The sequence below is a fragment of the Vipera berus genome, assembly GCF_964194415.1.
Source record: "Vipera berus genome assembly, chromosome: 6".
Taxonomy (NCBI): domain Eukaryota; kingdom Metazoa; phylum Chordata; class Lepidosauria; order Squamata; family Viperidae; genus Vipera; species Vipera berus.
In genome coordinates, this window is record NC_138208.1 from 68,403,637 (window position 1) to 68,419,340 (window position 15,704).

General features: G+C 40.4%; 1 protein-coding gene across 1 annotated transcript in view; it reads right to left on the reverse strand.

The window, feature by feature from the left end:
• Positions 1–8,873: 8,873 nt before the first annotated feature.
• RFX4 (regulatory factor X4) overlaps positions 8,874–15,704 on the reverse strand; it is a gene marked incomplete at both ends in the record, with an annotated part of 88,502 nt that continues 81,671 nt past the window's right edge. Inside the window, 3 exons of the mRNA XM_081332043.1 lie at positions 8,874–9,146; positions 14,960–15,098; positions 15,489–15,651. Coding sequence (XP_081188169.1) covers positions 8,874–9,146; positions 14,960–15,098; positions 15,489–15,651 — 575 coding nt within the window. The remainder of the gene's footprint in view (positions 9,147–14,959; positions 15,099–15,488; positions 15,652–15,704) is intronic.

Here is a 15,704-nt window from a genome sequence, read left to right on the forward strand (position 1 = left end):
AAGAGTGATAAATGTACTTGATTTCACTTATTTTTTAAAAAATTAAAAAAGTTATTAGTATAGCTTTCCCTTGTTAGCTAACCATAGAAATAGAGCATATCTACTGGAAGGATAAATTTAATTATTAGAAATTGCACTGATTTTCTAGCAAGTATACCTTGATGAATGTAACCTGCTCCTAAATGACTTATCTTGTGAGAATCTCTAGTTCAATAAACACCAATAAAGTCATTGAAGTCCTCATTCATATGCCTTGGAAAAAACTCCAACGTGAGTGTCCTTCACTATCTTCACAGTATTATTACGTAGGTGTTAATAGGAAATTTTAAAAAACCTGTGCAATATTCACATTTCATAGGAGTAAAAGCTCATGTTTTGAATGCAGAGGAACCAGATTCAGTGCTAAGCACCTGTAGCTGAAGATCCTAGAGATAATGCAAACACTTTATACTAAAAACCCGCTCTATAAAAAGGTTTGTATGATCATATATATGTTAATTGTATCACAAATAGATTCAATAGCTGCATTTACTAATACATAATTTATTTGTTAACTGAATTGATCTAATTGGTTGGTTCATACTGAACTGTGAACAAGCAATCACATTTCAGCTTAGAATGGTGTGCAAACATTGTCAATGAGCACATCCTCTGAGGGTGGAAATGATCACAGGACAATAAGGGTTGGTGTAAAACCTAAATGAACTAAAAAAATTCACAAAAGGAAACTGTAATGTATTGGGCCTTTTACCTGAACTGTTTTCACGTGTCTTTGAATGCTGCTTGAGATTGCTTAATTAGGGTGTCTGTGTAACGGTCACTGGCTGCCCAGACATGCAGTCTCCAGAATGATCATTGGTTGCCTCTGGGGCGGGAATAGGTTCCTTTAAACCTATTGACTGGCGCCTAGTGGCCAACTGTATAAGTAGCTGCGTAGAAGCCTCTGTTCTCAGTTCTGTTCCTGTTACTTCAATAAAGCAATGTTCCTGTTTGAACCCTCTTGTCTCACCTCCTGCTTCCCAAGAATCCACTATACAACACTGGCGACGAAGGTGGGATCCTGCTTCTTCAGAAGAGCTGAAAGTCACTAGGGGGTGAGGCCAGCAAAGCGCCTGGCAGGGAACGCGTTCCCCCCCACCTCAGTCGGCCTAGCAAGCCATGCTAGCAACCACCCACCCTGGGGACCAGTCCCAGGGCCTACAGAAGAAGCACGGCTTGGGCCTCTCGTTGCCTCATCCTGCTTCTTCTTGAAGGGCTAGAGACTTAGAAGGGGAACAGCAATGGAAATCAGATGGATCAAGCAACCTTTTTTTGTTCAGATTTCCACTTACTTTGAAGGTCAGTAGCCTTTAACAAAATGGATTCTGATCTTCTTCAGCTCATCAGCACCAATGTGACTGACTACAAAGCCAAGACCTTCTGAACCCAACTGCCAAATACTTGCAGAGATTAAATCTAGCTACTATCAGAAAACTTGGACCATGTACTTAGTTGGACACTCCAGTCTTCAAAGAAGAAAATGGAATTTATTTTGCATTTTCTCATTTAATTTCTGATTCTTAACTTTTTTTCTGATAACTTCACAAATATAAAATGCACTGCTGACTAGTTTCTCAGTCCATTTAATAACCTAATGAAAAATCTTGAGAAACGCTCTTCCTGACTAAAAACTAATATAGGTAGTATTTGTTTAGTGACCACAATTGGGACCAGCTGTTAAGCAAAATGATTGCTAAATGAAACCTAGACTGTGCTTATGTTTTTACTTCAGCTTTTATAGACCTGTAAAGGTCATAAATATGAGGATTAGTCATAAAGTTACTTTTTTCATTACTGTCATAACTGCAAATGGTCATTAAATGAGGACCACATGTGTTTTGCAGTTTAAGCCTGCTGGACAGCAGGTTTGGAAAGGGCTAGTAAGTATAAACATATGCTTTGTCTTTAAGTTTTATTTACATTTTAATACATGAGTACACTAAGCATTTAACAATGCTGGAAAAGCTTCCTTCTTTGGTAGTTGCTCACATCATAACTTCAGGATACATTCAGACAACATCAGAGAAATGAACAAGTTCTCAAGCTTGCTATTTCAACTGAGCTTCTCTCCCTGCTGCCTCTGTGGAAGCAGTTGCTGTTATATGAGCAAACTCCTTCTGTGAACTTACCTCAGGGCTTTAAAATCCGTTGAAGTGTGATCTTCAAAATATTCCTTTACCACAATCTGGAAAGCAAGTGTTATGTGATACCTACAGAGCAGAAGGCCATTTCCCAGTTTTGGCTTCTTTCCACAAATGAAGGAGAATCGGTTGATAAGGACATTGATGCTCAAGTCCATGGTTGTTATACATGCCAGCAATCTAGGCCTGAAATGCCACAGGCTCCAGTTCACAGGTGGGAGGAAACGCACACTCTCTGGTCTAGGATTCACATAGACGCTGGGCCCTTTCAGGGACAGCTCTTCCTTATAGTAGTGGATAGCCACTCCAAATGGCTGGAAGTAATTCCAGTTCCTAACATGACTACTGCTAGGACCATCCAGGTGCTGAGAAAACTCTTTGCCACACATGGGTTGCCAGATGTCTTAGTTTCAGACAATGGGGCCCAATTCACTGCTGCTGAATTTCAGGCCTTCCTTAGAGCTAATCTCATCAGACATGCAACGTCTGCGCCTTTTCATCCATCTTCTAATGGTCAAGCTGAACGCATGGTGAGGACAATGAAGGAAGCACTCAAGCGCATTGTCACAGGTGACTGGCATCACAGATTGGCAGACTTTTTACTCTGCCAGCATTCTACACCCTGCACTGCTACAGGCAAAAGTCCTGCAGAACTATGTTGGGGGAGGCGTTTGATCACTAAACTGGACAGGTTGCATCCAGATAGAGTGGCAGCAGAAGACTCTTGACCAAAATCCCTGAGGGGGCTGCACATGGGCGATTGGGTTTGGGCCAGGAACTATGGTCATGGGAATCTGTGGGTTCCTGGTCAAATTACCAAGGCATCCGGACCCCTATCTTATGAAGTGGGGTTGGGGGGAGGGCGAGTTGTCAGATGACACATTGATCAGCTCAGGAAACGGTTTCCAGAACGGCGCTAAGTGAGGACTGCATCATAAGTCCCTCCCAAGGTCCTCAAACTTGTGGCCAAGCCAGTCCTCACATGGACTATCAGGACTTTTCCTTCTTAACTGAGGTGGAACCGGAGGGAGAACTGGGGAGCCCTGGAATGCAACATGGATCCCTTGAAGGAGCAAGCCAACCAAACTTCAGCAACCGCTTTGCCTACTCTGCTGAACAGTCTGACTCTGGGGTGGGCCAACCTGGAGAGGCCAGCCAGAGTGCATCGAATCCCCTTGACTCAGGAGCAGAAAGGGACACAAGTCTACCCAGCCCACTGGGTAAACTGGTAGACCACAAAGTGATGGGAACTCCGAGACGTTCCTCTAGGGCACACAAGCCTCCTTCATATCTTGCAGATTACGTTGTAAAATAAAGAGCTATATATTGTTGTAATTCCTGTTTGCCACTATACTACAGAAACTAGTGCTATGATGTAACTCTCTAAAAGTGCCATCTTTGAAGCCTATTCATTCAGACATTGTTTAATAACATTGTAACCTACATTGTTTTTTGTTTTTTATTATTATTATCACTTTTACTTTAGTGTGTTTGGATAATGAGTCTTGACAATTGTTGAGACTAAGTGGTGTTATTATGGTCTGTTCTAAGAGGGGAGGGGTATTATATACTGGGCTCTTGAGGAATACCACATGGGTGCTGGAGCAGCTAATGGCTCTCCAGCAACCCAGACTACAAGTCTCCTGTGCTGCAATTGGCTATCTCCAGGCGGCAATGGTTGATTCACACCTATTGGCTGCCACCTAGGGGCTAGACTATATATTGCAGCTAGTTGCAGCCATTTCCCCAGTACAGTTTCTGCACGAAATAAACTATGAGTTACCCTGTACTCAGTTACGCGTCTTCATTCCTACACCAAAGAACCCACTATTTAACAAATAATCTACTCCTTTCATAAACAATCTAAGGAAAAAGTTATTGAAGTAGGCCTCTGAATTGGGACCTATGGGCATAACTGCTCTTCCAGCATCCATTTTTTTTCTCACAATGAATCAGTACAGTGGGCTATCTAACCAGTTCAGGGGTTATTTATAGTCACAAAAAAGTGTCAACTGTAACAATGAACCTACTAAGAGACATACAAAAGGGAGAATCAAGCTCCATCCTTGGAGCTCCAATCTTGAGTGGAGAATAGTGATAAATCAATACTGGTCAGACCATGTCCAAACCAATGCATGTTGCACATTCATTGTGAAAATTAGGACCTGAAGAGATGGTATTAATGCTCATGTTGACTGAGAATCTAGATAGACCCTGATTTATGACTAGGGGCCCAGACAGCACTTCTATATATTTATATGACCCAGTGGCTGAGAATTCAGAAGCTATGGTAGTTCCAATATACTTAGCTGACAAAATGAAGACAGTAACTGAAATACTGTAATTGTGAATGCCCACTAGATTAAGATGACCTTCATGACCACTGTCATATATTTGGTGAAAATTCTGAGGATAGATGACAGACTGAAAAACAATATCCTGAATTGCTAAGAAATATTGCTGAACACAAATAAATCTTTTGGGGAAATAGCCACATAGAAATAGATGTCACTTAAGTCTTCTGAGGAAAACTAATCTGAAATACTCTCATTCTGAATCTTGGCTGGGTGTATTTGTTGAAAGCAAAGATCAAGTACAGAGTATGATCTTTCATTAGTTTTTAATACCACAATATGGATAAAAGCAAGTTGTGATGGAATAAACTTAAATCACTCCTTTCTGTGGCTGAAGTGAAATTGTCTTCAAAGAAATAAAATCAGATAGAAGACAACTATTCATGAACAGTCACCAGTGTGTAACTGAAGGTGACTTCCTTCATAATCAAGAGTTATGATCTCTCAAGAGTCCCAGAACTGAACATATTTTGACAGTGAAATCTGTTCAGCTCAAAAGCAAATGACAGAAAGGATGTAATACAAAAGATAATTTTTTTTAAAAAAAATGCTGCTCGTCAAATGGATTGGAATGAGTCAAATTTGCTCGCCATTGTTCGCTGTTCAAAAGCCTGCTTCAATAACTTTTTTCTTTAAATTGATCATTAACTGGTTTTTTTTTAGTTTCTTCAAGTCAGTGTTGACTCATGATGACTGCCTGGGCAAGATTTTCAGAAGTGATTTGCCATTGCTTACTTTCTAGATCTGAGAGAGAACCCAAGATCATCCAGCCGGCTTTCATGTGTGAGGCAGATCTAAATCTCACAGTCTCCTGGTTTCTAGCCTGATGCCTTAACCAATGCACAAAACCAGCTCTCTAATTTATTACTGATTATTAAAACACTGGGAGGACAGTGAGAATAGCAGTCAGGAACAAGCATAGGAAGAGCCCACTTCCTTTAAAAAAATGTTCAGTTACAGAAGGTTTCTGATGGGCTATGGCTGCAGGAACTGCTCACGTAATTATAGTTAAGAATAAGCAGCCTTTTAACTCTGTCCTTCTTTCTGCAGCTATCTGAAAAAAACTCCTGAAAAACTCTGGAGATTTGGGGGAAGTCTCACTAACCCTCTACAAATCACCACATGTTATTCAGGATCAGAAAACAACTTTTTTTGTGGAAGGGAAAAAATGTCTTGAAAAGGTAATATGAGCATATGACCTTACATAATCTATCTTTCTCAGAAAATTCCTCTTATATCACCCCACATGGTTCAGGAACCATTTCTACGTACAAGCCATCAACTCTGTAGAGATACTTTGCAGGACAGAGAGCAGGAAAGTTCTTCTTTAACTTTGGTTTCAAACTTATTTTATTTTATGTAGTATACAGTAGATATTCTTTCTGACACATTTAGAAGTGTAATATATAAAAACCACCATTCTTGGTTGCCTGTCTAGATCTTAAAATATTTCAAGTTAATTAAGATAATATTGGTTCCATTTTTATTTAAGTGTGAAAAGTCTTTATATATATATATCTATATATATATATGTACAGTATATATATATATATTGGATAACTGTACAAATAACATAATTCCATTTTAACCATAAACAGTTATCACCACAGTTGAGTGCTATCAAATATTTTATTTACAAAACATTAAAATGCCTGATGCCAGATTTTCTTGTAATATTTTACCCATAGGGTAATAAGTCCACCATAATTACTAGGTGCTTTTTATATAATACAGAAGCATAACACCCTATGTTAATAGTTCTTCTACAAAAAAAATTCACAAAGAACCATGAATTTCACCAAAAATACCAATGAAAAATAAGACTCAAAAATACAATTTCTCCTTACTTACATAACACAGAATAGGTTTAAAAAGGCACAACTTTGAAATTTGTATAAATGTAAGGAATTGTCTTAGCAAAGGAGTCAGAACCAGGCTTTATAAATTGGTTGTCATCTTTTATAGTAAGTCTCACACATAGCACTCACTTTCTTTTTGCTCTTGTAAGGTTCTTTCCATAGCGGTTGTCCCATAGGAGCCCAAATAGCCCTCTTCTTGGATGCTTTTGTGCTAATTTTTATTTTTATTTTTATTTTAATTCCATTTATATCCCGCCCTTCTCCATAGTCTTAATATCCAACATCAAGAGATACTATTTAGGGCTCTTCCACACATCCCAATGGACTATCCAACTCCTAGCTATGCTTTGGATCAGTGTTTTTCAACCTTGGCAACTCTTAACATGTATGGACTTCAACTCCCAGAATTCCCCAGATAGTATACCATTGCTCTTGATCACCATATTGGTTTACCAGTAACTTCTGGGGAAAGAAGACTTAAGAGTTGTGCCTGGGGCCAGGTGGAAAGCAATGTAAAGTTATGGAAGGAAGGATTTCACCAAGGCTGACGTTACACATCCACATGAGAGCTGCTCAGTAGGAGAGTATGTTTTTTTCCTACCTGGTCTTTACAATATACTCCTTCTTTTTCACAAACACAGTAATGTTCTGTGGAAATGGGGCAGCATCTCTTGTAATTAAGGGTGAATTACCTTTAATAACCATAGAGTGATATAAATACTGAAAACATAGTACAAAACACAGCAATTTAAGGCAGTGATCATTCAATGCTACATATCTTTTTTCAAGGTAACACTTATTTGATCAATAGGAAAGTGCACCATGATATAAAGGTACAACTGAAATTCACCAAAACACAACTAACGTGATGCTTTAGAAAGCCTCAAATATCATTAGAAACTGAGGACAACAGTAATAACTCTAGAAAAAGCAAGTGAAGGTTTTTAAGGAGAAGCAAAAACCTTATTTCATTTTCCTTTAGTAAAAATTTGCTCACGCCAATCCTTAAAGATCATTTACAAAGTCTCAGTGAGAAAATATGGATGCTGATTAAACACTGCACATCAGACACCTTTTCAAATCTCAGATAAGTAAGGCAGTATTATAATCACTGCATTACAGGTTGTGTTGCATAATGCCATTACTTGCATGACATCTGATACTTTGATGCTGCAGGAGAAACTAAGAAGAGCAGTATGGACAGGAAGGAGTTATGTTCCATTTTCTTTGACTGTGCTCCCTCTCAAATCTGCTTTTCTCAATGGGGACTGCCTACTTTCCACTGAGAAGTTAAAATAAGCATATGGAATAAGCATATGAAATGGTAAATAAGTATTTACTTAGGGGGAAAAGCACTGATACCCTTCTCTTGCCTGCAGTGGCGTAGCGTGGGTTGTCAGCACCCGGGGCAAGGCAAGTAATTTGTGCCCCCTAACCGCACCGCACGCCTGGCACCCCCCCCTCCACAGTGGGCGGCGACCCGGCGGCTCGGATCGGATTCGCACAGCCAGCACTGCAGTGAGAGAGAGTGAGTGAGCCAGGCAGGGGCAGAGAGCTGCGAGTGCGAGCGCGCCCCCCCCAGATGTTGCGTCCGGTGCGGCCGGCCTCCCCTGCACCCCCCACGCTACGCCACTGCTTGCCTGCCTGTGGTGCACTTGAAAATCTTATCTATTTTTTTAGTAGAAGAAATGGAAGCAATCTCATTTTAACCATAGGCTTATTTCCGGCCCACAGGCAAACTGAGTGCTTCTCAGTCAACACTTCTAGCTGTTAAACTGTATAGGTTGATAATGATAAAATGGTAAGCTATGCACTGAAAAGGAAAGCATGCCCTCCTTTACTGTAAGATCTCCCATATCTAGCTTAAGGGTCTAGATGTTTTTTAACCATATTTATGGCTGCATTTGAAAGAGGATTTCAAGAAGCTAGCTCCACACAGTTTTAACCAAAAAAAAAGGACTCAAGACAGGAAAAAGAGAGGATTCTTTTTATGGTAGCTTAGTGTAATGAAGATTATTAAATCAAGACTTCTATTTTTTTTTTGATGATCAGACTGGATGATTTTAAAGTCCATTATGCCTCCATGGTGTTCTGAGGAATATAGGCCTCTCTGATGCAGATAAGGTCTACTGCAATTGTAGGTTTATGAACAAGCAAAGCAGATGGAGAACATTCAGTGATGACTGAGGTGACAACCAACTTAGGACAGATTCTAGCAAGTGGAGAAAAACACAAAATAAAAGGCACATCTTGGCCTACATAATGCTAATAGCAGCACTAAAACCTTGCTTGCTTGGAGGAACCATTGCACTGGCCTAGACTAGAGCATGCCATGCTTATAGTCATGTGCCGAGGAGATTTCCCATCTTCATAGTTATTACCAATGTCCAGATAAGACTTCTGTTACTTTACTAACAGGCGTAGACTTTTTTGTCTGATTTTTATTAAATATGTAGGATTGATATTATTACCATTCATGTTTATTTTGCCCATCCTGTGGTTGCTTCCCCATTGATGTAGGCAAAGCCAGGAAAGTGTTGCATGTGCTCATATTCAGAATTTCTCCGTGTGGTTAATGGGGTGTACATGTCACTGGGATTTCCATATCTTGTGGAATGCATGGATGGACTTGTATAGCAAGGGTTTGCCGAGGGCACCTCTGGCCAGCGAGGTGTAACTGGAGAGGGATGCAGCCTTGGGGTGCTGCTCATCAAGCAGGGCTCCATCCGTGAAGACGGGCTATTGAAAGGGTACTAAAGACACAAAAGCATATTGTGGAAAAAAAATTAGTCGTGCAACTGCATTTTATATCGCCCTCCCCACAGAAAAGAAGTAAATAAAATGCAAATTCTGTCAAAGTTGTCTCCTTAACTTTTTATGGTGGGAAATACAGAATTACAAAAACTGGTGATTGTGCAAGGGAAAACAAACTTGGTCTAGGAATTTTAACCTAGTATACAATAAATCTGTCTCTTCCATCAAATCAGCAAGCACAAGATAAATAATAAAGGTTTGCTATTGCAATTAATACAAAATAAACATTTCTCACATTATATCATATACTATCACATATTGTACAATCGTATGCAAACACTTAGGCACACCTAGTTACACTGAATGTTTTAATGAATTCTTAAGTGAAAATCTCCTTATCTTACAACTAAAGTCAGGTGAAAAATCAAGTAAATTGGAGGAAGCTGTGTATTCTTTTGTATGGGAATAAGCCTTGATGGGAAAAAAGTTTTTTCATTCAGTTTTCTCCTTTATTCCAGACCTCTTTTGCTCCAGATTTCAGCCCTTCACGAAACCTGTATCTCCTCACTTGAAAACCATATTCTTTATTTGGAAACCGGTCAAAGAATGCCGACTGGTGGCCCCAGGGGGAGGGCATTCTCTGTGGGTGCACCGGATCTTTGGAACCATCTTCCGGTTGAGCTCCGGATGGCGCCCGATCTCCGCTCCTTCCGGCGCGATCTTAAAACCCATCTTTTTGAACAAGCTGGCCTGGCCTGATGGGACGGGGTTGGATTTTATAAATTCCATTTATATCCCACCCTTCTCCGAAGACTCAGGGCGGCTTACAAGCTTAGCAGTAGCCTTCATTCTATGTATATGCCAGTTAAAAATGGATTTTAACTGTTAATCTGTATTAATTTATTATGGGCACTGTTTAATTACTTTTTAATAATTTTTAATTTTTGTATCTTGTTTTTATGTATTGCCCTGTTCACTGCCCTGAGTCCTTCGGGAGAAGGGCGGTATACAAATTAAATTAATAATAATAATAAATATACACTATGATCCACCATTCTCTGTTTTGTGAACATTCCCAGGCAAGCAAGCCCAGGCAAAAAGAAAGAGCTAATAAACAACTATAAAGACAAGGGAATCAGGGACACAGTGAGTTGTTTCTCTGTGCAGCCAACTCTGTCACTCCTCCCCCTCCCCCCCGCCGTTGATGCAGCTGCGTTTATGAATGTGTCATGAATATAAGAAAGAATAATTGCTGGAAAATAATATGGCATTGTAAATATGTAGTATTTTTACAATAAAATCTGTGATGGCTGAAGCCCCACATGGAAAGATTTGTATGGGTAGGTCAGCTAATTGCAAATGAGTCAGGGACTTCTTTTTCCTTCCAGTGAAGAGACTATTGAGAAACAATATTTTTAAAATCCGCCTTGGACCCTGCCTGCCTATTAACTCCACTAGTGAAGCATCTATTCAGGCTTGTTGGAGTGTCCAAGGCTTCACCATCTGTGCGGATGCCTGCCCAAGAAGCCTGAATCACCTTTCACACTCTGCATCCGGTTTAATGAAGAGTGCTTAAGCACGCTGATCTCAAAACACTGGGGCCTAGTGATCTTTGCCTAGTATAAAGGCGACATTTGTTGGAGAGCTCTTGACAGGAAATTACCATTTTCTGGGTCAACTCACTTGCCATCCCCATGCCGTTGAAACTTGACAAGAAACACTGGCCCCTTTAAGTTGGGGTGACTTTGAGCTGATTATTGTTAAGGCTTTTTCTCCCTCAAATTTAGAATGAGCTCTAGTTCTTTCCCATTATTATTTTAGGAAATGCTATTTTAAGTTCCCCTCCACCCAACCAAGGTTGAGTTCTTGAAGATCAATCTGAAGAATAATCTTTTTTATTCTTATCCTTCAGCTTCCTGGTTGATTATACAGAATGAAAGGTATCTCTGTTCAAACAGCAAAAATATTTTCCTTATAAATGCAATTCTATACATGATAAGAGTTTTGTTCATATTTTAGAAAATTTACTCTATCTCTGATATAAAGCAAAATATTGCTTTCAAATATTTAGCCTTACAGAGTTGTAATATATTTCACTGGTCTTTTTAAAATGCACATTAAGTATGAAATGTATGTTGTAAAATCAAGACATGATACAGATTTTTTTAATTGATGGATTTATATATATTATTACAACCCTTGCTTTCCATGTCAAATGTTTCTCTGTCTTTCACTTAATATACAATATTATGGGATTATTGAAATTCAGTTGGTGATTTCAGAAGATAGCCATGTTGGTTTAGTGGTTAAGGCACCCGGCTACAAAGCAGAAGATTGTAAGTTCTAGTCCTAGTTCTAATGGCTGCCTTATTTATAAAAATAATAATAAAAATAATAAAAGTGGGATTTAAAAACCCAGTTCTAGCTCTGTCCTCCACTGTTCTGTTACTGTCCTCTTTTGGTGCCTGGAGGCTGTGGGAGCTTGGATGGGGGACAACAGGCTTCAACTGAACCATGACAAAACCGATTGGCATTGGATGCATGTGGTCCCGAGATCCAGGACTTTGTCATCTTTAATTTTGGGTGTGGTTGCACTACCCCAGATGTATCCAGTCTGCAAATTGGGGGTTCTCCTGGATTTGGGACTCCTGCTCAAAAAACAGGTAGCAGTCGCAGCTAGGAGAGTCTTTGTGCAACTTCAGGTTGTGTGCCAGTTGCGGCCTTTCCTGGATCAGGAGTCCTTGCACTTAGTCATTCAGGCCTGAGTCATCTCACAGTTGGACTACTGCATTGTGGTCTACATGGGGCTACCTTTGAAGAGCTTTCAGAAGCTATAGCTGGTGCAGAGTGTGACAGCATGGGCAGTTCTCGGGACCCCAAGAATGGCTCATGTAACACCACTATTTCACGAGCCACACTGGGTGCCGGTTTGCTTCTGGGTGCAATTCAAGGAGTTGGTAATCACATTTAAAACTCTTAGTGGCATGGGTCCAGGCTACTTGAGGGACTGTTTCATCCCACTGGGATTGGCCCACCCCACAATAAAATAAATATTGTACTGAGACTTGAACTAGCTCCATACAAGAGGGAAATTTGTCTTCTGAAGATCATACTTAACTACTTAGGGAAGAACAAAAGTCAAAGTGGGCAGATAAAGGGTGTTTCAGTCTGAGGAAAAGTGTTTTTATTTGTTTTAATTGTGTTAAACTAAATAAAGAATTTTTATGTGTTTTTCTACTTCTTGGTGGTATGAAACCATGACCGAAAAGGCACACTTCTAGCTCCAATCATATGGCAACATTTAGAGGAAGGAGCAAGCCTACCCTATCTGACTTGAAAGATGTCCTTAGGAATAGGTGGTCGTATTTTAAAGTGCTTAAAGGTGATGATCAGCATCTTGAATTGCACCTGGAAGCCGGTGCAGCCTGTGCAACAGAGGTGTTACAAGGGCAAACCTAGTCCTCTCCCCCGTTATTTTGTACATTGCTGCATCCTAGACTAGTTGAAGTTTGCCGGTGGTCTTTAAGTGCAGCTCATTTAGAGCACTTTGCAGTAATCCAAATGGGAGGTGACCAAGACATGAGTCACAAGAATCAAGGCCTCCCTGTCCAGAAAAGGGTGCAATTGGTACACTAGATGAATCTATGCAAAGACCCTCTAGCTATAGCTGCCACCTGCTCCTTGAGCAGGAGATGTTAGCCAGCCCCTGCCCTGTGGAATAGAATAGAGCTGGAAGGGACCCTGGAGGTCTTCTAGTCCAGCCCCCAGCTCAAGCAGGAGAATATATACCATCTCAGACAAGTGACTGTCCAGTCTCTTCTTAAAAATCTCCAGTGATGGAGCACCCATGATTTCTGAAGGCAAGCTGTTCCACTGGTTAATTGTCCTCACTGTTAGGAACTTTCTCCTTAATTCCTGGTTGCTTCTCTCTTTGATCAGTTTCCAACCATTGTTTCTTGTCCTGCCCTCTGGTGCTTTGGAGAATAATTTCACCCCCTCTTCTTTGTGGCAGCCTCTCAAATACTGGAATACTTCCCCCTGAAGCTCAGTAGGTCTCTACTCTCCTAGCCTTCCATAAAGCTTTGGAGACCTGGCTTTTTCTCCCAGCACTGGAATAAAATGAGATGACAGCACTCAGAAGTTTGGCTTGGCACCAGTTTTTTAATATTTTGTTTAGTTTTATGTTTTTATTATGGATTTTACACTGTTTTAATTATGGTTGGGAGCCACTCAGAGTTGGTTATAAAGTAGGTGGACATATAAATGTTTTAAATAAATAAAATGTTATCAATTTTAATAACTGTACTAGAAGGGACCACATAAATGATTTCAAGAGCTGAATGTAATCTTGGAGCCATAGGTTGACCACCTATATCACAACTCATGGTTTATAAGTCATTACAGCTGAGTTCATGCAATAGTCTAAGCTGAAACCAAATGAATCTCAGTATAGCTTTACATGATCTCTGGACCCCAAGACAAACTCCTTGTTCACAACTTGAATGCAGATGGGTTATTTAGTCAGCTTCATTAAATATTTTCCTTCCCGTTTGTTATGGTCGGCACTTGATCTTTTTCAGCTTTTCAGACTGAAAATAAGAGTTGGAGTATTGCTCATCATCAACCCAAGAAAGGGTTTTTTTCTGTTAAATTTTTAACCAGGCTCCTAGTAAAATCATGGAGACAGGTCTGGTAAATCCACTGGGTGAAGTAGGTTTGCCCAAAAGGGAACAAGCAGAGACAATTTTAATTTTAGGGTTAATGCCACCCAAACATTAGTGTAAAATCTCAGAGATGCTTTGTTGCAAGTTGTATTTTTTTGTCCCCAAGGAAATATGACCAGCCAATGGGATACAAATAACTTCAAGAAGGGAAAGGATGCAAGTTCCCTGAAACTGACAATTCTCCCATTCATGCTCCATTAAAAGGAAAGAAAATCATGTTTTGCATTTTATTCTGCTCAAAAGCAGTAAAATAAAATAGGCACATCAAACCTAGAGGCCCTTGGAAGTTCCTCTTTAGAAGTTTACGGTAATTGTTTACTATTCATAAATATTGCAAGTACTCGTGTTTCCCTCAAAATAAGACCTGGTCTTATTTTTTTATTTTTTTGCCTCCAGAAGAGGCACCAGGTCTTATTTTAAGGGGGTGTCTTTTCCACGGTCTCATCTTGGGGCGGTGGCACCAATAGCCCTGTCCAGCCAGCCCACTTCTTCTGCAGCTAAGGGAAATGCCTCTGTAGCTGAGATTGGAGCACTGGCCTGCATTTTGCCATCAGAGGCCTTCTGGAAAGGCCTCTGCAGTCAAGAACTGAGTTACAGCTTGAATCCGTAGCTCTGTTCTTGGTTGCAGAGGCCTTTCTGGAAGGCCTCTGATGCCGAAATGCAGGTTGAGGGGCACTGCAGAAGGAGTGGGCCAGCAAGGCAGGTTTCGATTCATGGGAGGCCTGGCTGCAACAGTAAGTGGGTGTGGGTTATGTGGGGCAGCTCTACCCCTGCCTTAACTTGATTTTTTAGGTGCGCTTCCCCCCAAAATCAAGCTAGGGTTTATTTCCGGGGTAAGTCTTACTTTCAGGGAAATACGGTATATAGCCTGCATTTGTCAGAACTGTATCAATTTTCTTGTCAACTAACAAACTTAAAAGCAAATGAACAATCAAACATTGACGGGCCAAATGTGAAAAGGGACAGGGTTGATCTTATGGCCATAGCTACCACCCTGGCTTTTTGAAACCACTTCTTGTGGCTGCCCTGATGGATGTTTCATTTAACCTAATGAGCTAGGACATTGATGTGGAGGGATTGACACTGACCTGTGAAGAGTTTCGGTGATAAGCTGAGTAATGGAGGGGTGCAGAAATAGTGCTGTCATGTGGTAAAGATGGATACTGGCTCTGCATTGGGTGGGAATGCTGGTTTCCATAAGTACCATAGTTGTAACTTCCTGTGTACCTGGAAAAACACAGAAGAGTCTTGGAACTGTATTTCATACAACAATCCCTTCCCCAAACTGAGGCTAATTGGAGAAGCCATTTTGGTCTATTGGTTAAGGCACCAGGCTAGAAAGCCAGATATTGTGAGTTCAATTCCCACTTTTACCATGAAAGCTAGTTCGGTGACCTTAGGCCATTCACTCTCTCTAAGCCCAATCCACCTTACAGGGTTGTTGCTGTGGGGAAAATAGGAGGAGGAAGGTGTATTGGAGATACCGTCTTGAGTTATTTGAAAAAAAATAATGGTGGGATATAAAAAAACAAAATAATATTTTGAAGGCACAAGGCTAAGGAAGGATGTTGTATGCTTGTTTACTCCTTTCCTCTGCAAAAAAAAGTATTAGCCTACCCATGCTCTTCCCTGTGGTGATAAACAGGTATCCTGTGTGTCACAGATGAATGAGGAACATGAGGACTTCTCATGCAAGGCAGCTGTTGAGAGTTTTCAGCAGGTGATCCAGCAGCTGTAGTTACAGTGTAGGTGAGAGACCATGTATAGGACTGCATGGCCCCTACATAAAACAGAAAGAGTCAGTTAGCTCCGAAATACTTTATAATCTCTATT